Raw genomic sequence first — 27,650 nt, forward strand, 5'->3', positions numbered from 1 at the left:
TGTGGGTAGGGGGGGGGGGAGTACAATGTGGGTAGGGGGGGGGGGGGAGTACAATGTGGGTAGGGGGGGGGGGGGAGTACAATGTGGGTGGGGGGGGGGGGGAGTACAATGTGGGTAGGGGGGAGTGCAGTGCGGGGGGAAGGGGGGGAAGGGAGGGTGCAGTGCGGGGGGAAGGGGGGGGTGCAGTGCGGGGAGTGCGGGGGGGGGGGGAAGAGTGCGGTGGGGGAGTACAGTGTGGGCGGTGGGGGAGTACAGTGTGGGCGGTGGGGGGAGTACAGTGTGGGGGGAAGGGGGGGGTTGCAGTGCGGGGAGTGCGGGGGGGGGGGGGGGAAGAGTGCGGTGGGGGGAGTACAGTGTGGGTATGGGAGGCAGAGTACAGTGGGGAGGTGGTACAACGTGTGGGTATGGGCGTGGGAGGGGGAATGTAGTGTGTGGATAGGGAGGGATGAGGGGGAGTACAGTGTTGATATGGAAGGGGTGTACAGTGTGTGGATATGAAGGGGGAGGGATATCGTGTGCAGACCTGTATTCTGTTGATTTTACCTAGAATTTATTCTCTACACATCAGCCATGTTGGGGCAAAGACCCGAGTGGGAGGTTGAGACGGGCTTGGAATGGTCACAGCGATCCTGATTGCTTGTGGGATTCATCTACTGAGTTTGTGCGTTTCCTCCTCGGGATTCTGGATGACGAACTAATGGATATGTGCCCCTGAGCTGGTTAAGAATGTATTTACACTACAGTGGGGAGAAGCAGTTTTCATCGTCCCGGGATGTGTTTAACTAACCTGATAGAATTTTTTGATGAGGTAACAGAGGGTAGATGAGGGCAATGCAGTTGATGTGGTGTATATAGACTTGCAAAAGGCATTTGATAAAGTGCCAACATGGTAGGCTTATCAAGATTGTGGCCCATGGAATTAAGGGGCAGTAGCTACATGGATATAGAATTGGCTAAGAGACAGGAAACAGAGTACTGGTGAACGGTTGTTTTTCGGATTGGAGGGAGGTGTACAGTGGTGTTCGCCGGGGGTCGGTGCTGGGACCACTGCTTTTCTAGATATATATTGACAGAATATATCACAGAAGCCAGTCTTCAGCCAATTCGATTCACTCCACGTGATATCAAGAAACTGCTGAGTGCACTGGATACAGCAAAGGCTATGGGCCCCGACAACATCCCGGCTGCATGGCTGAAGACTTGTGCTCCAGAACGAGCTGCGCCTCTAGCCAATCTGTTCCAGTACAGCTACAACACTGGCATCTACCCAACAATGTAGAAAATTGCCCAGGTATGTCCTGTCCATAAAAAGCAGCACAGATCCAATCCGGCCAATTACTGCCCCATCCGTCTACTCTCAATCATCAGCAAAGTGATGGAAGGTGTCGTCAACAGTGCTGTCAAGCGGCACTTACTCACCAATAACCTGCTCACCGATGCTCAGTTTGGGTTCCGCCAGGACCACTCGGCTCCAGACCTCATTACAGCCTTGGTCCAAACATGGACAAAAGAGCTGAATTCCAGAGGTGAGGTGAGAGTGACTGCCCTTGACATCAAGGCAGCATTTGACCGAGTGTGGCAACAAGGAGCCCTAATAAAATTGAAGTCAACGGGAATCAGGGAAAACCCTCCAGTGGCTGGAGTCATACCTAGCACAAAGGAAGATGGTAGTGGTTGTTGGAGGCCAATCATCTCAGCCCCAGGATATTGCTGCAGGAGTTCCTGAGGGCAGTGTCCTAGGCCCAACCATCTTCAACTGCTTCATCAATGACCTTCCCTCCATCATAAGGTCAGAAATGGGAATGTTCGCTGATGATTGCACAGTGTTCAGTTCCATTCGCAACCCCTAAAATAATGAAGCAGTCCGTGCCCGCATGCAGCAAGACCTGGACAACATCCAGGCTTGGGCTCATAAGTGGCAAGTAACATTCGCACCAGACAAGTGCCAGGCAATGACCATCTCCAACAAGAGAGAGTCTAACCACCTCCCCTTGACATTCAACGGCATTACCATCGCCGAATCCCCCACCATCAACATCCTGGGGGTCACCATTGACCAGAAACTTAACTGGACCAGCCACACACAGACTGTGGCTACAAGAGCAGGTCAGAGGCTGGGTATTCTGCGGCGAGTGACTCACCTCCTGACTCCCCAAAGCCTTTCCACCATCTACAAGGCACAAGTCAGGAGTGTGATGGAATACTCTCCACTTGTCTGGTGACTGCCCTTGACATCAAGGCAGCTCCAGCAACACTCAAGAAGCTCGACACCATCCAGGACAAAGCAGCCCGCTTGATTGGCATCCCATCCACCACCCTAAATATTCACTCCCTTCATCACCGGTGCACAGTAGCTGCAGTGTGTACCACAGGATGCACTGCAGCAACTCGCCAAGGCTTCTTCTTCAGCAACTCCCAAACCTGCGACCTCTACCAACTAGAAGGAAGAGCAGCAGGCACATGGGAACAATACCACCTGCACGTTCCCCTCCAAGTCACACACCATCCCGACTTGGAAATATATCGCCATTCCTTCATCGTCGCTGGGTCAAAATCTTGGAACTCCCTTCCTAACAGCACTGTGAGAACCTTCACCACACGGACAGCGGTTCAAGAAGGCGGCTCACCACCACCTTCTCTAGGCAATTAGGGATGAGCAATAAATGCCGGCCTTGCCAGCGACGCCCACGTCCCATGAACGAATAATAAAGAAAAAGTACAGGGCACAATTTCAAAATTTGCAGATGACACAAAACTTGGAAGGGTAGTAAACAGTGAGGAGGATAGTGATAGACTTCAAGAGGATATAGACAGGCTGGTGGCATGGGTGGACACGTGGCAGATGAAATTTAAAGCAGAAAAATGCGAAGTGATACATTTCAGTAGGAAGAACGAGGAGAGGCAATATAAACTAGAGGGTACAACTCTAAAAGGGGTATAGGAACAGAGAGATCTAGGAGTATATGTGCACAATTTGTTGGAGGTGGCAGGGCAGGTTGAGAAAGTGTTTAAAAAAGCATACAGATACTGGGCTTTATAAATAGAGGCATAGAGTACAAAAGTAAGGAAGTCATGATGAATCTTTATAAAACACTGGTTCGGCCACAACTGCAATATGATGTCCAGTTCTGGGCACCGCACTTCAGGAAAGACGTGAAGGCCTTAGAAAGGGTGCAGAAGAGATTTACTGGAATGATTCCAGGGATGAGGGACTTTAGTTACGTGGATAGACTGGAGAAGCTGGGGTTGTTCTCCTTGGAATGGAGACGGTTGTGAGGAGATTTGATCGAGGTATTCAAAATCATGAAGGTTCTAGACAGAGTAGATAGAGAGAAACTGTTCCCATTGGCGGAAGGGTCAAGGACCAGAGGACATAGATAGGGCGGGGGAGTGGGACTAACTGAATTGCTCTTGCATAGAGCTGGCGTGGACCCGATGGGCCGAATGGCCTCCTTCTGTGCTGTAACCTTTCTATGATTTTGATTTTTTTTTCCCCCCACCTGTTCACACCTGGGTGAAACCTCTTCACCCTGACCCCACTATTTAAAAAAGGAGGGAGAGAAAAAACAGGGAATTACAGACCAGTTAACCTAACATCAGTAGTGGGGAAAATGCTAGTCTATTATAAAAGATGTGATAACCGAACACTTGGAGGGCATTAGCGGGATTGGACAAAGTCAGCATGGGTTTATGAAAGGGAAATCATGCTTAACAAATCTGCTGGACTTCTTTGAGATGTAACTAGTAGAATAGATAGGGGAGAACCAGTGTATGTGGTGTACTTGGATTTTCAGAAGGCTTTTGATAAGGTCCCACACAAGAGGTTAGTGTGCAAAATTAAAGCACATGGGATTGGGGGGAATATACTGGCATGGATTGAGAATTGGTTGACAGACAGGAAACAGAGAGTAGGAATAAACGGGTCTTTTTCCGGGTGACAGGCAGTGATTAGTGGGGTACCGCAGGGATCAGTGCTTGGGCCCCAGCTATTCACAATATATATCAATGATTTGGATGAGGGAACTAAATGTAACATTTCCAAGTTTGCAGACGACACAAAGCTGGGGTGGAATGTGAGCTGTGAGGAGGATGCAAAGAGGCTCCAATGTGATTTAGACAAGTTGGGTGAGTGGGCAAGAACATGGCAGATGCAGTATAACTTTGGTTGTAAAAACAGAAAGGCAGATTATTATCTGAATGGTGATAGATTGGGAAAAGGGGAGGTGCAACGAGACCTGGGTGTCCTTGTACACCAGTCGCTGAAAGTGAGCATTCAGGTGCAGCAAGTAGTTAGGAAGGCGAATGGTATGTTGGCCTTCATAGCAAGAGGATTTGAGTACAGGAGCAGGGATGTCTTACTGCAGTTATACAGGGCTTTGGTGAGACCACATCTGGAGTATTGTGTGCAGTTTTAGTCTCCTTATCTGAGGAAGGATGTCCTTTCCATGGAGCGAGTGCAACGAAGGTTTACCAGACTGATTCCTGGGATGGCAAGACTGACTTATGAGGAGAGATTGGGTCGACTAGGCCTATATTCACTAGAGTTTAGAAGAATGAGAAGTGATCTCATCGAAACATACAAAATTCTAACAGGACTAGACAGACTAGATGCAGGGAGGATGTTCCCGATGGCTGGGGATCCAGAACCAGGGGTCACAGTCTCAGGATACGGGGTATGCCATTTAGAACTGAGATGAGAAATTTCTTCACTCAGAGGGTGGTGAACCTATGGAATTCTCCACCACAGAAGGCAGTGGAGGCCCAGGCATTAGATGTATTCAAGAAGGAGATAGATATGTTAATGCTAAAGGGATCAAGGGATATGGGGAAAAAGCGGGAACAGGGTACTGAGTTAGACGATCAGCCATGATCATTTTGAATGACGGAGCAGGCCCGAAGGGCCGAATGGCCTACTCTTGCTCCTATTTTCTATGTTTCTATGACAGCACAGTTATAGAGTCAGTGTGGACTCTGAGCTTGGAGTTAGCATGGTCTAGTCATGTTCGCGATTTGTGTATGAATCAGCCCTCTTTTTGTTAACTATAAGCAGGATTTTTTTTCACATTGTACTTTATTCCTTTTCTTTGCTATTGTGACTCAGCAAAAAATGTTCAATAATTTCCCCTCCCCACAAAAGCACATGGCGACTATGTGCTGTGCTGTGACAGCCAGTGTGCAATGTTGACCCTATAGATATAATTATTTATGCTGCATCAACTCTCTGTCTGTCTACAGGTACTGAAACACCGAAGGGACAGTCTTTGGAGTTTAATCGGGGTGCGTTGCTCAGCCGCTGTATATCCATGCCAGTGGACATTGCAGGTGAGAAGGTTTTAAATCCCCCCCCACCCCCGGTCATATTGGTTACTAACCTCCTGAATGGCTGAATTTACTGAGAGATGCTGGAGGCTATAGTGTGACAAATGAACTGCAGTGAAAATCAGGGTTAACCTCCTACATTAATAGATGAAGATATAAAAATATTGTGTTGCTGCCCTTTTAGGAATACAGAGAGGACTTTGTTCAGACTTCGACATGGCGTATGAAAGGGGGCGAATCTCTGTGTCATTACAGGAGGAAATTCCACTTAATCACTTGCCCATTAGCAGAGTAGGTATAACGCTGTTCAGACTTGTATGTAATTATATAATACACCTGTGAACCATCATACCTACAATTATATATGCTGTAGATCCGGTTTATGATCTTTTGCTTGTTGAGTGCTTGCACTATGATGCCCCTTTATCCTATGCCACACACAGAACTGGCTACCAGATTGGCTGAACTCGTATTAACTATTGTCAGTGAGGAATATTCACTGAATGTGAGCCTTTGCTGTGTAATTAACAAACAATGCTGAAGATCGCAGTATTGGTACTGAATGGTGCCAAAGTGTGAAAATATGGAACCCGAGCTGCAGTGCTTTATTTCTTTACGAGCGCACACTGGCATTGCATGGGCTGCGATCCTGCGAGCTACGCTGGGAACCTGACCTCCAGCTCTGACCCTGCCAGCGTTTGTGTGGTCAGTGAGAGGGCACGTTGTTAATGAGATTCCGGTGCTGACTGCTGTCCAAGGGTTCCTCCCTTCGAGAAAATAATTATGCAGCCTGTTTGGAGCCTCCCCGCTCACTTAGTGAGGCCCACGTGTGCCCTACCGGATACTGTGCGTCTCATCTCACTGGACATACTCCTCTCCGACCTTGTGCTTCATCCCTTTAAGGCTGGGGAAACAGGAGCTCTCGGCATATGGAGTCCCTGCCTCTGCATCCACATCAGTGACCTTGTTTCGAGCGGGCGGTAGCTCTGCCCCCAAACAAGGCTGACTGGATGCTCCTGTTCGAGGCTGGGATCTCGCGTATCCGGGTCCCGATAGTCCCTGGCCCTCTCACCAGAGTCACACCGGGATGGGCTGAGTAAATGCCGGGCCATACTCTTCACATTGTGAACATTGATTATTCTGCCTGACTTCCCACAATGACCATTCAGGAACAATTGTAGCCCACCGTCCACTTTTCCCTACAACAGACTCCCCATCCTTGGCCTGTGCTCTTGTTTTGTTTTGTTTTTGCCAGTTTTGCTCTGCTCCTTCCCCATTGTTTTATGCATTGACTTCTAGCTGGGTTACAGTTCCATGGACAGCTGATCTCTGGTACTTCATCCAAGGGGCCATTATTTATGAGACAGCCTGGGACAGTGAGTTGGCAGGCTGAACTCCCCCCATGTAGGCATCACATCCGAGTCTTGCCCTTGCCCCTTTGCCCTAGCCCTTGCCCTACGTCTGCATGTGTACTTGCAGCAAAGGTCGCTGGACAGTGATCAGAAGAGTGAAACCTGGCTGGCAGTTGTCCTTTTCTACCCCCTCCCTTGATCCAAGAATTCTGAGGTTGATTGTAATGCCCCAGCTGCTGTCCTGACCTGTCAATTGGATAAACTCTCTCGAATCGGCAGGGAGACTCTGCACTACTCTTAAACCATTACAGAAATGGCATGTTTTAAATGCCTGCCCATTTTCATTTAAAATTAATTATTCGATGTTGCAAAAAGTAGCAGAATGAAAGCACACTTATTAAATTGGAAGGATCCTTGCTGATACAGCTGCACAAGTGTATGGAGTGAGACCGCGTAGGTTTGTGCCTGACCATACCCATGCGAGCCCCGGTATTGTCACTTCACTTGGTGACAGACACTTCTCCTTGATGGAAGAGAGGAAAATTGGGAGATCAGGCCATTCTATGCCTCCTCTCAGGTTGGCTCACAATCAGCACTAGCCAAGGGCTGGGAGCAGGTTGCAGAGAATGTTATGCCTTGCTGGAAGGTCCAGAGGGAAAGAGGGGCAAGGGGACATGAATGAAGTATAATGGTTCTGTCTTCCCTGCATAAATTTCTGCCTGTCTGTATCAGTCCGCACCACAGGAGCCCAGGGAGCGTAGAGTGACATTAGAGCAGCAGCCATCGTGTGTGTACCTTTATCCTGAGGATGAGGCAGATGACGTCTATGGGGCAGCTCAGGTCAAACATGTTGGAACCATTTTCGAGGAGGCAAAACAAGAGCTCCTGAAGCTGATGCGGATTGAGGTGGAGACTTTTTAATTTGTTACTGACCTGAGTGTTCACGTGTGGAGTTTGTATTTCTCCAGATATTTGCATGTTTCTTGTGTGCATGTGAATGAGAATGTAATGTTTTGAAGTATTTTCACAATAAGTGTAGGGAGTAAACCTCAGAATAGAGACACTGAACCAGGAGCTCACCCAAGCTTATCAAATGTAAGATTCATACAGAAACCCCTGCGTATCATTCATTCTGTGGTGTCGTTCTGCATTTCACATCCTTGAGAGAAGTTTGACCATATGTGTGGTTTTAGCTTTCAACGAAGGTAATTAGTGGGTGTGAGGTGCTGTTAACTCCAGATAAACATGTGTCTGATCCCAGCTGTTCCCATTCATTCAGATTTTAGAGAAGCCCTGGGTCCAAGTTATTTCAAGGGGGTTGGAAGTTATGCTACAGCAGTATAAAGCTCTGGTAAGACCCCATCTGGAGTACTGAGTTCAGTTCTGGGCACCGCACCTCAGGAAGGATGCATTGTCCTTGGAGAGGGTGCAGTGCAGATTCACCAGAATGATACCGGGGCTAAAAGGTTTAAATTATGAGCACAGGTTGCATAGACTAGGCTTGTATTCCCTTGAGTATCGAAGATTATGGGGTGATCTAATTGAGGTGTTTAAGATGATTAAAGTAATTGATAGGGCGGATAGAGAGAAACTATTTCCTCTGGTGGGAGAGTCCCAGAATAAGGGGACATAACCTTAAAATTAGAGCTAGGCCGTTCAGGGGTGATGTCAGAAAGCACTTCTTCACACAAAGGGGAGTGGAAATCTGGAACTCTTTTCCCCCCCCCCACAAAAAAGCTGAGGCTGAGGGTCAATTGAAAATTTCAAAACTGAGATTGATTGATTTTTGTTAGGTAAGGGGTTTAAGGCTTACGGAACCAAGGCGGGTAAGATGGAGTTAAGATACAGATCAGCCACGATCTAATTGAATGGTGGAACAGGCTCGAGGGGCTGAATGGCCTCCTCCTGTTCCTATAAAGTACCCTCACTTATTGTTTTCCTTTGCAGCAAGCAGACTTCAGCTGTCTAATCAGTGTTGTGCAGATGGTTCAGCGTGTGGACTGAGTTGCTGCTGAATAAATGATTAGATAGGCTGTGGGACAGAGGTCTAGCTTTTTGATCGAATTTCTAAGCCGTGGATAGTTGTGACTCAGTTACTAACAGGTCAAAGTTGTCAATGGCATTTGACTGTGACTGTTGCTGACTGTCCCTCCTCCTCGACCTCAGCCCTCTATTAATCACTCTGTCATCCTCGAGCGTCTCTCATGCACAAGTCCACCCCCCTGCCACTGCTCGCTCTTGGTTCCACTCTCATGCTATACACATTACATCTTCTCAAATGGTTCCTGATGTATCCCAGGCTTCCATCCTTATCCTCCTTGCCATTATTTACATACTCTGCCATGGCAATGTGACCCCTCAAGCATAGGGTCAGTTTTCTCGTGTATGCTGATGACACCCAGCTCTACCTCGCTGCCTCTTTAATTAACCCTACAATTGACCCAACGCCCATTCAACATTAAGCCCTGGATGAACCAAAAGTTCCTCGTGCGAGACTGAAGTCGTCCTTCCTTGGCTCCCACAAACACCCACACACCTCCAGCCTTGACTCCTTCTCCCCGCCCAGTTGCCGCTTCAAGGCTTAGCCTAGAAGTGCAGAGCTTTGGTGTGTATAGCTTGCCTCCGAGCTGCCACCAAGCCCGATCCCTTTCCAGCTATGGAACAGGCTCTGCCTCTGCCCTGTTTCTCACTCTGCTGTCGCTCCCCTAGTCCAAAATTTCATCACTTGGCAGCTGGACAACACAGTCCTTGATGTAAATGTCTGGTTTTAATGATTTCTTCTCTTTTTGTTCTAGGATCCATCTCTTCTCAACAACCGTGTAACATTGCACCATGCCAAATCTGGGACCCTGCTAGCCCGTCAGGGAGACCAGGTGGGTACAATGAGACCCCCAACTGGGGTTCCGCAGTGCTGTGTGGCTGAATCTTATGGCAGTGACTGGTGACGGAGCATCTTTAAAGAAAGAATTTCATTTCTATAGCACCTTTCACCACCTTAGTACCTCCTGAAGCACTTTACAGCCAGTGAAATACTTTTGAAGTGTAGCCATTGTTGGAATGTAGGAAACGCGGCAGCCAATTTGTGCACAGCAATATCCCACAAATAGCAATGTGATAATGACCAGATAATTTTTTTTTAGTGATGTTGGTTGAGGGATAAATATTGGCCAGGACACCAGGGAGAACTCCTCTGCTATTCTTTGAATAGTGCCGTGAGATCTTTTAGTCCACCTGAAAGGGCAGACGGGGCCTCGGTTTAACGTCTCATCCGAAAGACGGCACCTCCAACAGTGCAGCACTCGCTCAGTACTGCACTGAGGTGTCAGCCTAGGTTATGGGATCAAGTCTCTGGAGTGGGACTTGAACCCACGACCTGACTCAGGTGAGAGTGCCACCCACTGAGCCACGGCTGATACATTTACCTATTTTACAGAGCTAGTTGCTAAACTGCATGGATTTTAATTCTGACTTTTGCAAGTTGACACATTGTGCAAGTTCAGGTTTTAAAAAGTGAAGGAGTTTGAGATTTCAGTAGTTTCAGTTCTCTTGTGACAGCATTGATTGCAAAATGCATCTTGCGTAGGATGCCGGCTGAACTGTATGATTTTGCCTCGGCTTCTCCTGGCAGTGCAGTGAAGTGTGTGCTGTAATCTCTCTAATGCAGGACGTGAGTTTGCATTTCGTGCTGTCCGGCTGCCTGCATGTTTACCAACGTATGATTGATAAGGAGGACGATGTCTGCCTGTTTGTGACCCACCCTGGAGAGATGGTGGGCCAGCTCGCTGTGCTGACTGGGGAGCCGCTCATCTTCACCGTCAAAGCAAACCGCGACTGCATCTTCCTCAAGATCTCCAAATCCGACTTCTATGAGTCAGTATCGCCCGGCCGCTGTCACTTTATTAGTCGTACACTTGCATGACTTCTCACGTTTTTGAATCCTGAACTTTCTGCGGGGTTTCCAGGAATGCTGCGTGTTGCTGCACAGTTAGTTCCACTCCAGTTGTAGGAAGATGGGGAGAGGGTGGTTTCAGCTGCTCAGCCAGGGCGAGGTGGGACAGGGTCACATTACATAGCGGGCACACACCTTCCCAGGGGCTGGCTGTGCTGAATATCACACGGTCAGGTGGTTTTAATAAAGGTCCCCAGCTCCCTGCGAGGGTCCCACCATATACAGAGAGCTGGGACAGGACGCACACAGACTAGCCGGGCAGGAAATGGTGTGCAGAGGGGAATGGGTCTGAAGCGTCCCTGACTCCTTTTTCTCCCCCCCCCCCCCCCCCGCACTCTGCCTGACTGTCTTTGCTCCCCTCCTCCGCGCCTGACTGTCTTTGCTCCCCTCCTCCGCGCCTGACTGTCTTTGCTCCCCTCCTCCGCGCCTGACTGTCTTTGCTCCCCTCCTCCGCGCCTGACTGTCTTTGCTCCCCTCCTCCGCGCCTGACTGTCTTTGCTCCCCTCCTCCGCGCCTGACTGTCTTTGCTCCCCTCCTCCGCGCCTGACTGTCTTTGCTCCCCTCCTCCGCGCCTGACTGTCTTTGCTCCCCTCCTCCGCGCCTGACTGTCTTTGCTCCCCTCCTCCGCGCCTGACTGTCTTTGCTCCCCTCCTCCGCGCCTGACTGTCTTTGCTCCCCTCCTCCGCGCCTGACTGTCTTTGCTCCCCTCCTCCGCGCCTGACTGTCTTTGCTCCCCTCCTCCGCGCCTGACTGTCTTTGCTCCCCTCCTCCGCGCCTGACTGTCTTTGCTCCCCTCCTCCGCGCCTGACTGTCTTTGCTCCCCTCCTCCGCGCCTGACTGTCTTTGCTCCCCTCCTCCGCGCCTGACTGTCTTTGCTCCCCTCCTCCGCGCCTGACTGTCTTTGCTCCCCTCCTCCGCGCCTGACTGTCTTTGCTCCCCTCCTCCGCGCCTGACTGTCTTTGCTCCCCTCCTCCGCGCCTGACTGTCTTTGCTCCCCTCCTCCGCGCCTGACTGTCTTTGCTCCCCTCCTCCGCGCCTGACTGTCTTTGCTCCCCTCCTCCGCGCCTGACTGTCTTTGCTCCCCTCCTCCGCGCCTGACTGTCTTTGCTCCCCTCCTCCGCGCCGATACCTCACCAACTAATGAGGATTCTTTAAACCAGTGTGTGAGTGGGGAGCCTCTGTTGAATTGCCCCCTCACCTCGCTGTTGCGTACTCTACAAGTAGCAATGATTGCTAGCCACTGATTATGGGAACAGGAGGAGGCCATTCAGCCCCTCAAGCCTGTTCTGCCATTCAATTTTATCATTGCTGATATGTATCTTAACTCCATCTACCCACCTTGGTTCTGTAACCCTTAATACCCTTGCCTAACAAAAATCTATCAATCTCAGTTTTGAAATTTTCAATTGACCCCCAGCCTTAACAGCTTTTATGGGGAGAGTGTCCCAGATTTCCACTCCCCTTTGTGAGAAGAAGTGCTTCCTGACATCACCTTGAACGGCCGAGCTCCAATTATAGAATGATTCCCCCTTGTTCTGGACTTTCCCACCAGAGGGAATAGTTTCTCTCTCTACCCTATCGAATCCTTTAATCATCTCAAAGACATCCATTAGATCATCCCTTAATTTTCTATACTCAAGGGAACACAAGCCTTGTCTATGCAACATGTCCTCATAATTTAAGCTTTTAGCCCTGGTATCTGGTGAATCTGTGCTGCACCCCCTCCAAGGCCAATATATCCTTCCTGAGGTGCAATGCCCAGACTGAACTCAGTACTCCAGATACAGTCTAACCAGAGCTTTAAACAACTGTAGCATAACTTCTACCCCTTTGCATTCCAGTCACGTTGAGATAAAGGCCATCATTCCATTTGCTTTTTAAATTATTTTTTGTCCACTAGCTTCTAGTGATTTCTGTGCTTGGAGCCCTAAATCTTTCTGCTGATCCATAGTTCCTAGCTTCTCGCCATTTAGAAAATACTCTGATCTATCTTTCTAGGGTCCAAAGTGGATGACCTCACACTTTCCCACATTCCATCTGCCACAGTTTTGCCCACTCACTTAATCTATCAATGTATCTTTGCAACTTCCTGCTCCCATCTACAATATTTACTGTGCCACCTGACTTAATGTCGTCAGAAAACTTAGAAATACGGCTCTCTCTTCCTTCATCCAAGTCATTTAAAAATATAGTAGCTGTGGCTCCAGTACAGATCCCTGGGGGACACCGCTAGTCACATGCTGCCAATTTGAGTACATACCCATTATCCCTACTCTCTGTCTCCTACCTCCTGACCAATTCTCTATCCAAGCCAATAGATTGCCTCCGATTCCATGTGATCTCATTTTTATTATGTCTATAAATAACATCCATTGACACTCCCTTATCTACCATGTTAGTTACCTCCTCAAAATATTCAAATAGATTTGTTAGACATGACTTATGCTTTACAAATCCATGCTGGCTCTCTTTGATCAGCTCATATTTGTCCAAATGCTTAGTCACTTTGTCTCTAATTACAGGTTCCAGTAACTTCCCCACAACTGACGTTAGACTAATGGTCTATAATTTCCTGATTTATTTCTCCTACCCTTAAATAATGGATTGATATTCTAATCCAATGGGACAATTCCTGAATCGAGAGAGTTTTGGAGGATCATGACAAACACATCAATAATTTCCTCACCTACATCTTTTAATATCCTGGGGGGAACCATCAGGCCCTGTGTCTGTCATTAAGGGGCCCGCATTACTCTTAGCCACCCTCTTTCTCGTAATATATTTGTAAAAACCTTTAGTGTTGTCCTTGATATCCCTTGTATTCCCTTTTTGCAGCTCTTACCAGTTTCTTTGTATCCCTTTGCTATACTTTATATCTCTCCCAGTCCCCGGGACCTCTGCTATTCTTTGCATTTGTATAAGTCCTATCCTTTAATTTTGTACTATCTCTTGCTTCCGTTGTTGACCAAGGTTGTTTAATTACACAAGTAGAGCTCGTGCCCTTTAGGTCTTGTCATAGAGTCATAGAGTCATACAGCACGGATAGAGGCCCTTCGGCCCATCGTGTCCGCGCCGGCCATCAGCCCTGTCTACTCTAATCCCATATTCCAGCATTTGGTCCGTAGCCTTGTATGCTATGGCATTTCAAGTGCTCATCCAAATGCTTCTTGAATGTTGTGAGGGTTCCTGCCTCCACAACCCTTTCAGGCAGTGAGTTCCAGACTCCAACCACCCTCTGGGTGAAAAAGTTCTTTCTCAAATCCCCTCTAAACCTCCCGCCTTTTACCTTGAATCTATGTCCCCTTGTTATAGAACCCTCAACGAAGGGAAAAAGCTCCTTAGTATCCATCCTATCTGTGCCCCTCATAATTTTGTACACCTCAATCATGTCCCCCCTCAGCCTCCTCTGCTCCAAGGAAAACAAACCCAATCTTCCCAGTCTCTCTTCATAGCTGAAGCGCTCCAGCCCTGGTAACATCCTGGTGAATCTCCTCTGCACCCTCTCCAAAGCGATCACATCCTTCCTGTAGTGTGGCGACCAGAACTGCACACAGTACTCCAGCTGTGGCCTAACCAGTGTTTTATACAGCTCCATCATAACCTCTTTGCTCTTATATTCTATGCCTCGGCTAATAAAGGCAAGTATCCCATATGCCTTCTTTACCACCTTATCTACCTGTTCCGCCGCCTTCAGGGATCTGTGAACTTGCACACCAAGATCCCTCTGACCCTCTGTCTTGCCTAGGGTCCTCCCATTCATTGTGTATTCCCTTGCCTTGTTAGTCCCTCCAAAGTGCATCACCTCGCACTTTTCCGGGTTAAATTCCATTTGCCACTGTTCCGCCCATCTGACCAACCCATCTATATCGTCCTGCAGACTGAGGCTATCCTCCTCGCTATTTACCACCCTACCAATCTTTGTATCATCAGCGAACTTACTGATCATACCTTTTACATTCATATCCAAGTCATTAATGTAGACCACAAACAGCAAGGGACCCAGCACCGATCCCTGTGGTACCCCACTGGCCACAGGCTTCCAGTCACAAAAACAACCTTCGACCATCACCCTCTGCCTTCTGCCACTAAGCCAGTTTTGTATCCAAAGTGCCAAGGCACCCTGGATTCCATGGGCTCGTACCTTCTTGACCAGTCTCCTGTGGGGGACTTTATCGAAGGCCTTACTGAAATCCATGTATACCACATCCACTGCGTTACCCTCATCCACACGCCTAGTCACCCCCTCAAAAAATTCAATCAAATTAGTCAGACATGATCTTCCCTTGACAAAGCCATGTTGACTATCCCTGATTAATCCTTGCTTCTCCAAGTGGAGACTAATTTTGTCCTTCAGAATTTTTTCCAATAATTTTCCTACCACTGATGTTAGGCTCACTGGCCTGTAGTTCCCCGGTTTTTCCCTACTCCCCTTCTTGAATAATGGTATTACATTAGCGGTTCTCCAGTCCTCTGGCACATCCCCTGTGGCCAGAGAGGTTCTGAATATATGTGTCAGAGCCCCCGCAATCTCCTCCTTTGCCTCACACAGTAGCCTGGGATACATTTCGTCCGGGCCTGTGGATTTATCCATTTTTAGGCCTGCTAAAACCGCCAATACCTCCTCCCGCTCGATGTTAATATGTTCGAGTATATCACAGTCCCCCTGCCGTATTTCTATGTCTACATCGTCCTTCTCCATAGTGAAAACAGATGCAAAAAATTCATTTAGAACCCCTCCTACATCTGCCGGCTCCACACACAGATTGCCGTTTTTGTCCCTAATGGGCCCTATTTTTTCCCTAGTCATCCTCTTACCCTTAATATACTTATAAAACATCTTAGGATTTTCCTTTATTTTGCTCGCCAGTGTTATTTCATGGCCCCTCCTTGATCTCCTAATTTCTTTTTTAAGTACCCCCCTGCACTTTTTGTACTCCTCTCGGGCTTCCTCCGTCTTTAGCCTTTTGTATCTGCCAAAAGCCCTCCTTTTTTTCCTAATCCATTCTCGTATATCCCCTGACATCCAAGGTTCCCTGGAGTTCTTGGAACCACCCTTGACCTTTACGGGAACATGTTGCCATTGTATGGTCTCAATCTCCCTTCTGAAAGACTCCCATTGCTCCGATGCGGATTTTCCTACAAGCAGCTGATCCCAGTCCATTTTGGCCAGATCCTGCCTTATCCTATTAAAATCGGCCTTCCCCCAATTTAGAACCTTTATTTCCGGCCCCTCCCTGTCCTTTTCCATGACCACCTTAAATCTCACCGAATTATGGTCACTGTCACCAAAGTGACCATATTCTACCAATTACTTTTTTGAACACCTCCCACTGTTCATCCATAGTTTTATCTATTTATCGTTCTGCCCAGTCTATTGTGGTCAATTCCTGCCTCACTCCAAAGTCAGCCTTACCTAAATTTATCACTGTAGTATAGAGTCAATGGAAAAAGTTGCTAAAATGATGATTTCTTTTCAGTGATTACGATTTGAAAGGAGATACCTCACGCCCTTTGTATATTCTTTATCCTTTTTATATATCTACATTATCTCGTTGATAATCTATTGTATCACCAAAGGTTTTCTATTGAGCAGTTTGTAACTTATTTTATCTATTAATTCCCTCCCTGTGATTGGTGTATCTGTTGGTCCTCTCTCTCTTTCTCCCCCCTTGCCCTCTTTACTGAGTCATATTAAAATGCCCATTTCTCACTTAACTGTCAGCCTGGTGAAGGGTACATAGAGGAAATGTCATAACCTGTTTTAAGTCCTTTAAGTTCGCTGTGTGCTGGATACACTATGTTCACATGTGAGATTGACAATTGTGATGTAATCCTTGAAAACTCATCAAATTAAAATCTACAGTTTGTTACTGAGCGTAACATTGTCAGTATATAAAATCAGAAAATGGTGAGATACACCACAAGTCAGTCAGCATTGTGAAGAGAAAGGACCTTTCGACTGTACCCTGATTACTCATCACCCCTTCCAGGCCCCCTGGGCCTCGGATTTAAAATTCTCATCTTTGTGTTTAAATCTCTTCATGCCCTCGTCCCCCTCTATCTTTAACCACCTCCAATCTTACAAGCCTGCACCTGGCCCTCCCCAAATTCTCCATTCCTCTGACTCTGATCTCTTGTACATTCCCCCCTCCCTTCAGCCCACCATTAGCAGCCCTGCCTTTAGCCACCTGGCCCAACGCTCTTTGATCCCCTATTTGAACCCCTCCTCCTCACCACCTCCCTCTCCCTCTTTTAAGAATGTCCTTAAAACCCACTCTTTGACCAAGCTTTTGGTGACCTTTTAATTGGAGTCTATTTTTCCTTTGATTACTCCTCTGCAAAGGCTTTTGGATATTTTTCTAGATTAAAGGCATTATCTAAATACAAGTTGTTACCCTTCATCGGAACATTGTCATCGCCTACGTCATTCATGAGTTCATTGAATCCACACAATGAGAAATTCATCCAATCAAACATTCTAACATGCTGCAGCTTGGTGAAATGCACTGTTTGCACATCTGCATCTTGTAATTTTGAGTCCTGTTTAGAAACCACGTTGTTATCGGTGTGATAACGATCCAGAGACAAGACACACTGCAGTTTGTAACTAACCTGGGTAATTGAGCTGTACTGGTGGTGAGAGTGGTGCAGTGTCTGATTTATATCTTGTGTTAATTTTGCAGAATAATGCGAGAACAGCCCAATGTTGTCCTCAGCGCTGCGCACACTGTGGCTGTCAGAATGTCACCATTTGTCCGTCAAATGGACTTTGCGATTGACTGGATGGCAGTGGAAGCAGGCCGTGCCCTGTACAGGTAAGACCAGACTGTCCATTGCACTGTCTCGAGCGCCCTGCAGGCCTACTGTGCCTTGATTTGACGCTATTCTTTTACATAGAATTACATAGGGCCAGACTTTGCTGTCAAAATAGTTAATGGCGCTCGCTGTTATTTATGTAAATAGTACAACAACTGCAGGCGAGGAGCAAATGCGCGGTTAAACGCCAATATCCAAGTTGCTGTGCGAGCTGCGCCGCTCTGCTGTTAGCTTCACGAAAACTGCACCTCACCATTGAAATGTATTGAACGACGTGAAGTTGCTGTATTTGCGCGATAGATACAAACTAAACTCGCCACAGAAAGTTAAGTCTTGTCGTTACAAGCGGATCTACCCTTTTAGAGGTATGATGATTCTTAATTACTGCCAATCAACCTCTCTGGCACTGAAAATTAGCTACTACAAGTGTGGCGTCTCATTCCTTCAGATATTAATTGTTGGAGATTTTAAAAATGCCAAATTTAAAATTATTTTTTTTACTTTTCCTTTGTCTTTTTTCTTTCTCTCTTAATCCAATCTTTCTTTCCCTCTCTTTCTCTTTCTGTGCCTGATTTGATATTGAATTCACCCACTCTAATTTACACTCCCTCCTCAGTCCTTTGGCTGTTTATTTCTCATCTTTCAATCTGATTGATTAAGGAGATACCCTGTTGCTTGCCCTGTTCACTCAGGTCCCAGATGCCCTGTTTCCCTCGCTGTGCCGTTATCAGCTCGCACTTTCAGGAATTTAGTGGGCAAAAACGTTTTGAGCTGAAGGGTGGAGGGGCAATTCTAACTAACAGGAGACACCGTTAGATGTCCTGCTACTGCAAAATCTTGCCCATAGAATTTACAGCACAGAAATAGACCGTTTGGTCCAACTGGCCTGTGCCAGTGTTTATGCTCCACAAGAGCCTCCTCCACCCAATTTCATCGAACCTTTTCAACATATTCTTGTATTCCTTTCACCCTCATGTACCTAGCTGTCCCTTAAATGCATCTATGCTAATCGCCATAACTACTCCTTGTGGTAGTGAGTGCCACATTCTATCCATTCTCTGGGTAAAGAAGTTTCTCCTGAATTTCCTATTGGCCCCTAGTTTTGGAATACGCATAAGTGGAAACATCTCTACTGTCTACCCTATCAAACCCTTTCATAATTTTAAAGGCCTCTATTAGGTCTATCTGTATAGTTTACTTTAAACTAGTTGATCTCCTGTGACATAGTTCACTCATAGCGAGTGTGGGGGCTGCACAGTGACTGCTGGCTGGAGTTACAGTGACCGAGCATGCAGCAAATGCAGATCAAGGTCTGCCAGTTTCTAAGGTTTTGCTGCGATGATGCTGGGAGGTTACGGCTTGACATTCCCATTGCCACTCCACGGTCAGGTTAACATACTCGATCAGCAGCTTCTTCAGTCTATGTATTGGAGGCAGTGTCTCACCCCGTGATCGGCATTCGGCAAGTGTCATGTTTGCTTCTTGGTTTTGCAATCTAATTGGTTGCTATTGGACCAATCAGAAAGCAAACAGGATCCCTACATTCATACAGACATAAACTTTTTATTTCACAATTTTTAAAAAAGCATTTTCAGCAATGCAGTGCTCTGGGCACACAACCTAACTAGGCATAAGGGCAGGTCAGAGAATGAGAGTGTCGGAGTTACAGTCCTATCTCCAACCCTTGTACACGTCTAGCAAGGCAGATACCTTCTGAAGAAAACTAGGGACTTAATAATTGGATTAAAAATGATATAAAATAGTGATTCTTCTTGGTATTACATAGTGTTGAATTTTTTATACAAGAAGTGCAGGACAAGGCCACTAGTAGGTTTGCATATTCCATAGACTCAAAAGATAAAGTTTATGGATCATAAAAACTAAAAAACTGATGTGACCAAACAGACAAGAAAATAAAGTAAACGCCTTGCATTTAAAAAAAACCTGTCCGTCCTCTCCCATCTTATTCTTTCTGTAGCTAAGTCTATTTCTCTTTCCCTTTCTCTAAGTTCTCTAAGTTCTCTAAGTTCACTGATGTAAAATATCGTTTTAGCGACTTGCAAATCCACTTTTGCAAATTATTTATTTATATAAATAATGTTTATTTGCTCCATATCTCTGCATGGGTCTGATCTGGTTGCTGTGCTCTTCAGTTTTTTCACCCTCATCAGCTGCTAATACTTAACCTGAATTCAGTCACCACAGATGATTGCAACACACAAGTTATATGATAGTCATCTATCATTGTGGGACCAGTTAGTGATTTAAAAGAAATATTCATTTCATTTGCAGATGATGATCACAGAAGAATGTTGGCAAGGAGTAGTAGTTTGCAGTGTTTATGTTTGTAAACCGAACCAGACATCATGTCTCTGCCTGTTTTGAGAAGTTGGTCAGATATCACATTACACGGGGAAGATCTGTGTGTAAACTTGCGCTTTGAATATGAAGCGATAACCATCACTGTTCTCCCTCATTCCAAATCAAACAGGAGATAAGTTGTAACGGAGGACCTGCCTTTGAAGCCACCCAAGAGGCTGATTCTCTAATTGTTTTTGCTTTATTTTGCAGGCAGGCTGACCGATCGGACTGCACCTACATCGTGTTAAACGGGCGTCTGCGATCTGTGATCCGCAAGGCCAATGGCAAGAAAGAACTAGTAGGAGAATATGGACGTGGGGATCTGATTGGAGTGGTAATTAATTCTCTTCTCCACTCCTTCCCCCCCCCCCCCCCCCCCCAAACCTGGTCAAACAAAAGCTAGCCTGCATATTCTGGTTTGCTGGGGGGACTAAGTCAATGTATCAGGAAGCAGTAATAACTGCAGCAGTCAATTAGCTGCTGTCTGCTCACTTCTTGCTATAGTGCCTGTGCACACTAGGATTTCCTACATCTGGCACTCACACTAAATTACCATTCACTTTTCCTCATCCCTAGCTGAACAGTGGACGGTCGGGCTGGCCTCATGCTTGTGCTAGTGCGCGGTGCAAGTGGTGACGGGCAGTCTGCATCGTGACTCTCATCTTCTCCCCGCCCTTTCACCTCCTGGGCTCCACACGTGACTCCTCTCCCACAGCTGCCACAACGGCGAGTGTGCTCAAAACGCTCCCCATTCTAGAGGTTGCAAAAGGGAGAATCCTGCTCCACCTTCCTGCTCCATGGGGGTGAGCAGGTACCTCCCAAATATAAACTCATTGGGAAATTTTGGAGCTCTGTGTGCTGCTAACTATTAATGTGAGAAGTAAGGCTGTATCAGGTTTGAATTTGATGTGAAGTAGCGGTCCTTTGGGAAGTCAAATGAATGGCCCTGCCTGCACAGTTTATTTGGAGCAAATACCTAGAAACGATGGGCTAGCTGATGGAAATGTGCATGTTTTTACTTCACCTGTGATACTCGGGTGAAAATTCTGAAGACCAGTGCAAAGAAATCATTTGTTTTAGGCTAACCACTTGTATCTGCATTGTGGAAATCACATTTGATGTGTCTACTGTGAATAAATCCCAGGAGATCACATGGTGTATGGTGGGGAGTGTATGTATTGTGATCCACAAGGCATGGCAGTTGTGTGGGAAGGGCTGGATGGACCAGTGGGTCTTTTCCTGCCCACCATTGCTCAAATGTTCGCAATTTAAAGATCACTTTACAGGGAAGTTTTTCCCCCAATTCAGGTTGAAGCCTTGACTCACCAGCCCCGAGCCACCACAATGCACGCTGTCCGTGACTCTGAGTTGGCCAAGTTACCTGAGGGAACGCTGAACAACATCAAGAGACGGTATCCTCAGGTGGGTGGCGAAATCCAGACTGGCTTTCTTTGCAGCTTATGTTACTCCAGCGACCATCAAGCTGCTGACTATCTCGATCCCTGTCGGAGAATTCCAAATGCCCTTTTGTCTCAACTCTGTGTGAAGCTCATTGAAAAGCAGAGTAATTTAGTTACGAGTGATGCAATGGTGCAGAACATCTGCACAGAGGTTGGGTGCCTCAGTAGTTCCACCGTGGAGGAATTGAATGCAGGTTCCTGCTTGTGATTCACAGAATCATAGAATGTTATGGCACAGAAGAAGGCCATTTGGCCCATCATATCCGTGCCGGCCATAAAAGGGCTATTCAGCTTAATCCCCCTTTCCAGCACTTGGTTATGGCACTTCAAATGCACATCCAAGTACTTTTTAAATGAGTTGAGGGTTCCTGCCTCTACCACCCTTTCAGGCAGTGAGTTCCAGATCTCCAACACCCTCTGGGTGAAAAAATTTCCCCTCAGCTCCTGCCTGATCCTTCTACCAATCACTTTAAATCTATGCCTCCTGGTCACTGATCCCTCTGCTAAGGGAAATAGGTCCTCCCTATCCACTCTATCTGGTCCCCTCCTAATTTTATATACCTCAATTAAACCTCCCCTCAGCCTCCTTTGTTCCAAAGAAAAAACCCCAGCCTATCCAATCGTTTCTCATAGCTAAAATTCTCCAGTCCTGGCAACATCCTCGTAAATCTCCTCTGTACCCCCTCTAGTTCATACACATCATTCCTGTAAAGCTGTGGCCTAACCAATGTTTTATACAGTTCTAACATAACCTCCCTGCTCTTATATTCTGTGCCTTGGCTAATAAAGGAAAGTATCTTGTATGTCTTTTTAACCATCTTATCTACCTGTCCTGCTACCTTCAGGGATCTGTGGACATGCACTCCAAGGTCCCTTTGTTCCTCTACACCTCTCAGTATCCTCCCATTTATTGTGTACTCCCTTGCCTTATTTGTCCTCCCCAAATGCATTACCTCACACATCTCTGGATTGAATTCCATTTGCCACTTTTCTGCCCACCTGACCAGTCCATTGATATCTTCCTGTAGTCTACAGCTTTCCTCCTCACTATCAACCACACGGCCAATTTTTGTATCATCTGCAAACTTATTGATCAAGCCCCCCACATTCAAGTCCAAATCATTAATATATACCACAAAAAGCAAGGGCTTTTGCTGAGCCTTGCAGGACCCCACTGGAAACAGCCTTCCAGTTGCAAAAACACCTGTCAGCCGTTACCCTTTGCTTTCTGCCACTGAGCCAGTTTTGGATCCAAATAGCTGCTTTCCCTTTGATCCCATGGGCTTTTACTTTTTTGACTAGTCTGCCATGTGGGACCTTGTCAAAAGCCTTGCTAAAATCCATGAATACTACATCAAACGTGTTACCCTCATTTGATCAGGTTAGTCAGACACGACCTTCCCTCAACAAATCCATGCTGACTGTCCTTGATTAACCCGTGCCTTTCTAAATGACTATTTATGCTGTCCCTCAGAATTGATTCCAATAATTTGACCACCACGGAGGTTAGACTGACCGGCCTATAATTACTCAGTCTATCTTTTTCTCCCTTTTTAAACAATGGTACAACATTAGCAGTCCTCCAATCCTCCAGCACCACACCTATAGCTAGGGAGGATTGGAAAATGATGGTCAGAGCCTCTGCTATTTGCTCGCTTGCTTGTCTTAACAGCCTGGGATACATTTCATCCAGGCCTGGCGATTTATCTTTTTTTTTATTCGTTCATGGGATGTGGACATCGCTGGCAAGGCCATCATTTATTGCCCATCCCTAATTGCCCTTGAGAAGGTGGTGGTGAACCGCTGCAATCCGTGTGGTGAAGGTTCTCCCACAGTGCTGTTAGGAAGGGAGTTCCAGGATTTTGACCCAGCGACGATGAAGGAACGGCGATATATTTTCAAGTTGGGATGGTGTGTGACTTGGAGGGGAACGTGCAGGTGGTGTTGTTCCCATGTGCCTGCTGCCCTTGTCCTTCTAGGTGGTAGAGGTCGCGGGTTTGGGAGGTGCTGTCGAAGAAGCCTTGGCGAGTTGCTGCAGTGCATCCTGTGGATGGTACACACTGCAGCCACGGTGTGCTGGTGGTGAAGGGAGTGAATGTTTAGGGTGTTGGATGGGGTGCCAATCAAGCGGGCTGCTTTGCATGGATAGTGTTAAGCTTCTTGAGTGTTGTTCGAGCTGCACTCGTTCAGGCAAGTGGAGAGTATTCCATGACACTCCTGATTTGTGCCTTGTAGATGGTGGAAAGGCTTTGGGGAGTCAGGAGGTGAGTCATTTGCCACAGACTACCCAGCCTCTGACCTGCTTTTGTAGCCACAGTAGTTATGTGGTTGGTCCAGTTAAGTTTTTAGTCAGTGGTGACCCCCAGGATGTTGATGGTGGAGGATTCGTCGATGGTAATGTCGTTGAATGTCAAGGGGAGGTGGTTAGACACTCTCTTGTTGGAGATGGTCATTGCCTGGCACTTGTCTGGTGCGAATGTTACTTGCCACTTATCAGCCCAAGCCTGGATTTTGTCCAGGTCTTGCTGCATGCGGGCTCGGACTGCTTCATTATTTGAGGGGTTGTGAATGGAACTGAACGCTGTGCAATCATCAGCGAACATCCCCATTTCTGACCTTATGATGGAGGGAAGGTCAGTGATGAAGCAGCTGAAGGTGGTTGGGCCTAGGACACTGCCCTGAGGAACTCCTGCAGCAATGTCCTGGGGCTGAGATGATTGGCCTCCAACAACCACTACCATCTTCCTTTGTGCCAGCCACTGGAGAGTTTTCCCCTTGGTTCCCATTGACTTCAATTTGACTAGCGCTCCTTGTTGCCACATTCGGTCAAATGCTGCCTTGATGTCAAGGGCAGTCACTCTCACTTCACCCATCTACTTTCAAAGATGCTAATCTCCTTAATACTTCCCCCCCTCACTGTTTATTCCATCCAATATTTCATACTCCTCCTCCTTAACCACAATGTCTGCATCGTCCCCCTCTTTTGTGACGACAGATGCGAAGTATTCATTAAGAATCATACCCACATCTTCCACCTCCACACATAGTTTCCTTAGTTATCCTCTTGCTCCTAATCTATTTATAAAGAATCTTTGGGTTTTCCTTAATTTTACTTGCCAGTATTTTCTCATGCCCTCTCTTTGCTTTCCTAATTTCCTTTTTAATTTCACCCCTGCACTTTCTGCACTCCTAGGCTTTCTGCAGTGCTGAGCTCTCGGTATCTGACATAAGCTTCCTTTTTTTGCCTTATCTCACCCTGTATGCTCCTTGTCATCCAGGGGGCTCTAGATTTGGCAGTCCCACCTTCTTTGTGGGAACATGTTTACTCTCAACCCCTTGAATCTCCCCCTTGAATGCCTCCCACTGCTCTGACACTGATTTACCTTCAAGTAGCTGTTTCCAATCCACTTTTGCTAAATCACTTCTCAGCTGAGTAAAATTGGCCTTTCTTTAATTTAGAATTTTTACTCCTGTTCTATCTTTGTCCTTTTCCATAACTCTGCTAAATCTGACTGAATTACGATCACTACCACCAAAATGCTCTCCCACCTGCCTAGTTTAATTCCCTAAAACTATATCCAGAACTACCCCATCTCCTGTTCCTTCCAAGAAGTGAGAACAGAAGCTATCAGGGAGTTTCACTGATGTTAGTGACTGTCAAAATGATACTTTGGCACTTGTATTGGATATTTTGAAGACCCGTGGATCAATTAGAAAGGAACAAGCTGAATTTTGCTCAATTGTGGGCAGCTCAGGGAATGTCATGTATGATTCATGGGAAACCATTACATTGCTTTCATCAATTTCTGTAGGGCTTTTAACCTAGAGAGTCAGCATGGATTCGTTAAAGGTAAGTCATGTCTGATTAACCTAGTTGAATTTTTTGTGGAGGTCACTAACAAGGTGGACAGGGGAGTGTCTATGGGTGTTGTCTGTATGGACTCCCAGAAGGCATTTGATAAAGTTCAGCAAGAGAGATTATTAGCAAAAATAAGAGCGCGTGAAATTGGAGGTGACCTTAGGACATGGGTTGAAAATTGGTTGGGAGATAGGAGACAGAGTGGGGATAAAAGGGAATGTACTCTGCCAGAATGTGACAAGTGGTATTCCCCAGGGGTCTGAACTGGGGCCTCAATTTTTCACAATATTTATCAGTGACTTGGATGAAGGAATAGAATAAAGTTTGCTGATGATACTAAGTTAGGAACAGTAAGTTTTGTAGATGGGGGCAATGAGTTACAAAGGGGCATAGACAGATTAAGTGAGTGGACAAAACTGTGGAATTCAACGTGGGGAAGCGTGAGATCATCCACCTGGATCCAAGAAAGACTAATCGGAAATGGCGACAGACTAGAAACTAGAGGAGCAGAGAGATTTGGGTGTCCAGGTGCACCCATCACTAAAAGGTACAAAAAGTAATCAAAAAAAGGTAACGGAATGCTGACCTTTTTCTCGAGGGTTAGAATATAAAGGGAAGATATATATGCTTCACTTGTAAAGAGTCTCGGTCAGAACCCTTCTGGGGCACTGCGTTCATTGTTGGGCACTGAACCTCAGGAAGGGTATATTGGCCTTGGAGGGGGTGCAGCACAGATTCAGCAGAATGATTCTGGGGCTTAAAGTTTTAAATTATGTGGACAAGTTGCATAAACTTGGCTTGTATTCCCATGAGTTTAAAAGGTTGAGGGGTGATCTAACTGAGGTGTTTAAAACGATAAAAGGATTTGACAGAGTATATACAGAGAAGTTATTTCCTCTGGTGGGAGAATCCTGAACAAGAGGGCATAATCTTAAAATTTAGGAGTGAAATCAAGAAGCATCTTTTCACACAAAGGGTAATACAAATCTAGAACACTCTCCCCAAAAGACACTGGATGCTGGGTCAATTGAAATTTTCAAGTCTGACATTGAGAGATTTTTATTGGGTAAGGGTATCAATGGATATGGATAAACGGCGGGTAAATGGAGTTGAGGTACAGATCAGCAATGATCTATTGAATGGCGGAACAGGCTCGAGGGGCTGAATGGCCTCCGGTTCCAGTGTTCCATTGGCTCTTGTAGCCATCAAGCTAGAATGTGTGGGGGTGTATAGCCACCTTATTTGAGGAACGTACTCCAGCTCCAAGATCACAAGGGTAAATGGGCGACCTTTCCTGAAAGAGGAGCGAGTCAAAGTTTACCACTGTAATCCATCCTGATATCTTTGAGTGATATGTGGAATGGCATCATAAGCGATGGTGTCAGAATGTTTGTTCCAAGCATTTCTGAAAGGTGCTCCTTTTCTGTAGGTGATGTACTGTTGGACTCACCTAGTGTGCTCCAGTCCCCAGCTTGAACAATTGCTTAACTCTTGAGATATCCTAATAGGTGATACATGCAGTAGTATTGCTTTTCACTACTCCCTCAAATGCGTTGATTGGAAAATACAAGGGTGTCGGTTTTAAATGATTTATACTTTTGTGGGGGGGGTGGTGGCGAGCGAGCAAGTGTGGGGATGGGGGACTTCAGAGAGGACCAAAGGGAGCTATGGTTTCTCATTAGTTTCCAATGACAGCAGAATCCCAATGCAGTTGTTTAAGGTTGTGCCCTACGAGACGTATCCAAACAGTTCTTAATAGCTAAGAGCTCCGAGGTATTTTTAGGTCAAGATGTGAGATCCAAGACCAAGGTATATGATGGATTTTTGGCAAAAGGTAGACATTTGCAGGGAAGGAGGACTCCAGCATGCACCTTGAAGGGGAAGTCATCCTATGGCAGGCAAGCTTCTTCACCAAAACCCTTGAGGACCTAGATTAAGCAATTGGCCACGAGTAAATTTGGTACTCGATATTGGACTTGAACTCTCAGAGCATTTAGGTGACAGGCACATTGTAAGCTGTCTAGTGTAGATCTTTCTCACCCACCTTTCTCAACGTGGGTGTTCATCATATAGTTAACGAGGGAACTGAGACTTGGGGAAATAATTGCTGGAAGGCGTTACCTGGAGGCCAGGTATTGGAACATGTGCTCGTACATCCAGGGATTGGTACCCAGTGTGATTGGGTTGCGGAGAGGCAAGCAGATACAGCAGAAACCTCTAACCTCCACCGATGGGGCCATAATTTGGGGCTGGTGTGTTTCTGCGCTGTGTTCAGGAAGGTGGTAGCAATGCATTCACATTTTATGGTGAGTTGTGCTGCTCACAATGTTGCTTATAAGGAGCTACTGGTGCCTGCTATTCAGAAAGTGAAGGATTAAAGTTTGTCATTTGTCTAGTGCCTTACCATCCTTGGGGTGGGGGGGAGATGCGAAATTGGCTAAGGGAAAGAAAGCAGAGAATAGTGGTGAATGGTTGTTTCTCAGACTGGAGGGAAGTGCACAGTGCTGTTCCCCAGAGGTTAGTATTAGGACCAC

At 46.6% G+C, this 27,650-nt stretch overlaps 1 protein-coding gene across 1 annotated transcript in view; it reads left to right on the plus strand.

The window, feature by feature from the left end:
- Positions 1 to 27,650, plus strand: part of LOC137304253 (patatin-like phospholipase domain-containing protein 6) — a 150,344-nt gene that overhangs the window by 4,455 nt on the left and 118,239 nt on the right. The window contains exons 2-9 of the mRNA XM_067972806.1: positions 5,236 to 5,322; positions 5,504 to 5,610; positions 7,404 to 7,577; positions 9,467 to 9,544; positions 10,336 to 10,541; positions 17,304 to 17,435; positions 20,008 to 20,131; positions 21,106 to 21,219. Of these exons, the coding sequence (XP_067828907.1) occupies positions 5,236 to 5,322; positions 5,504 to 5,610; positions 7,404 to 7,577; positions 9,467 to 9,544; positions 10,336 to 10,541; positions 17,304 to 17,435; positions 20,008 to 20,131; positions 21,106 to 21,219 (1,022 nt within the window). The remainder of the gene's footprint in view (positions 1 to 5,235; positions 5,323 to 5,503; positions 5,611 to 7,403; positions 7,578 to 9,466; positions 9,545 to 10,335; positions 10,542 to 17,303; positions 17,436 to 20,007; positions 20,132 to 21,105; positions 21,220 to 27,650) is intronic.

Source organism: Heptranchias perlo, chromosome 37, assembly GCF_035084215.1.
Source record: "Heptranchias perlo isolate sHepPer1 chromosome 37, sHepPer1.hap1, whole genome shotgun sequence".
Lineage (NCBI taxonomy): Eukaryota > Metazoa > Chordata > Chondrichthyes > Hexanchiformes > Hexanchidae > Heptranchias > Heptranchias perlo.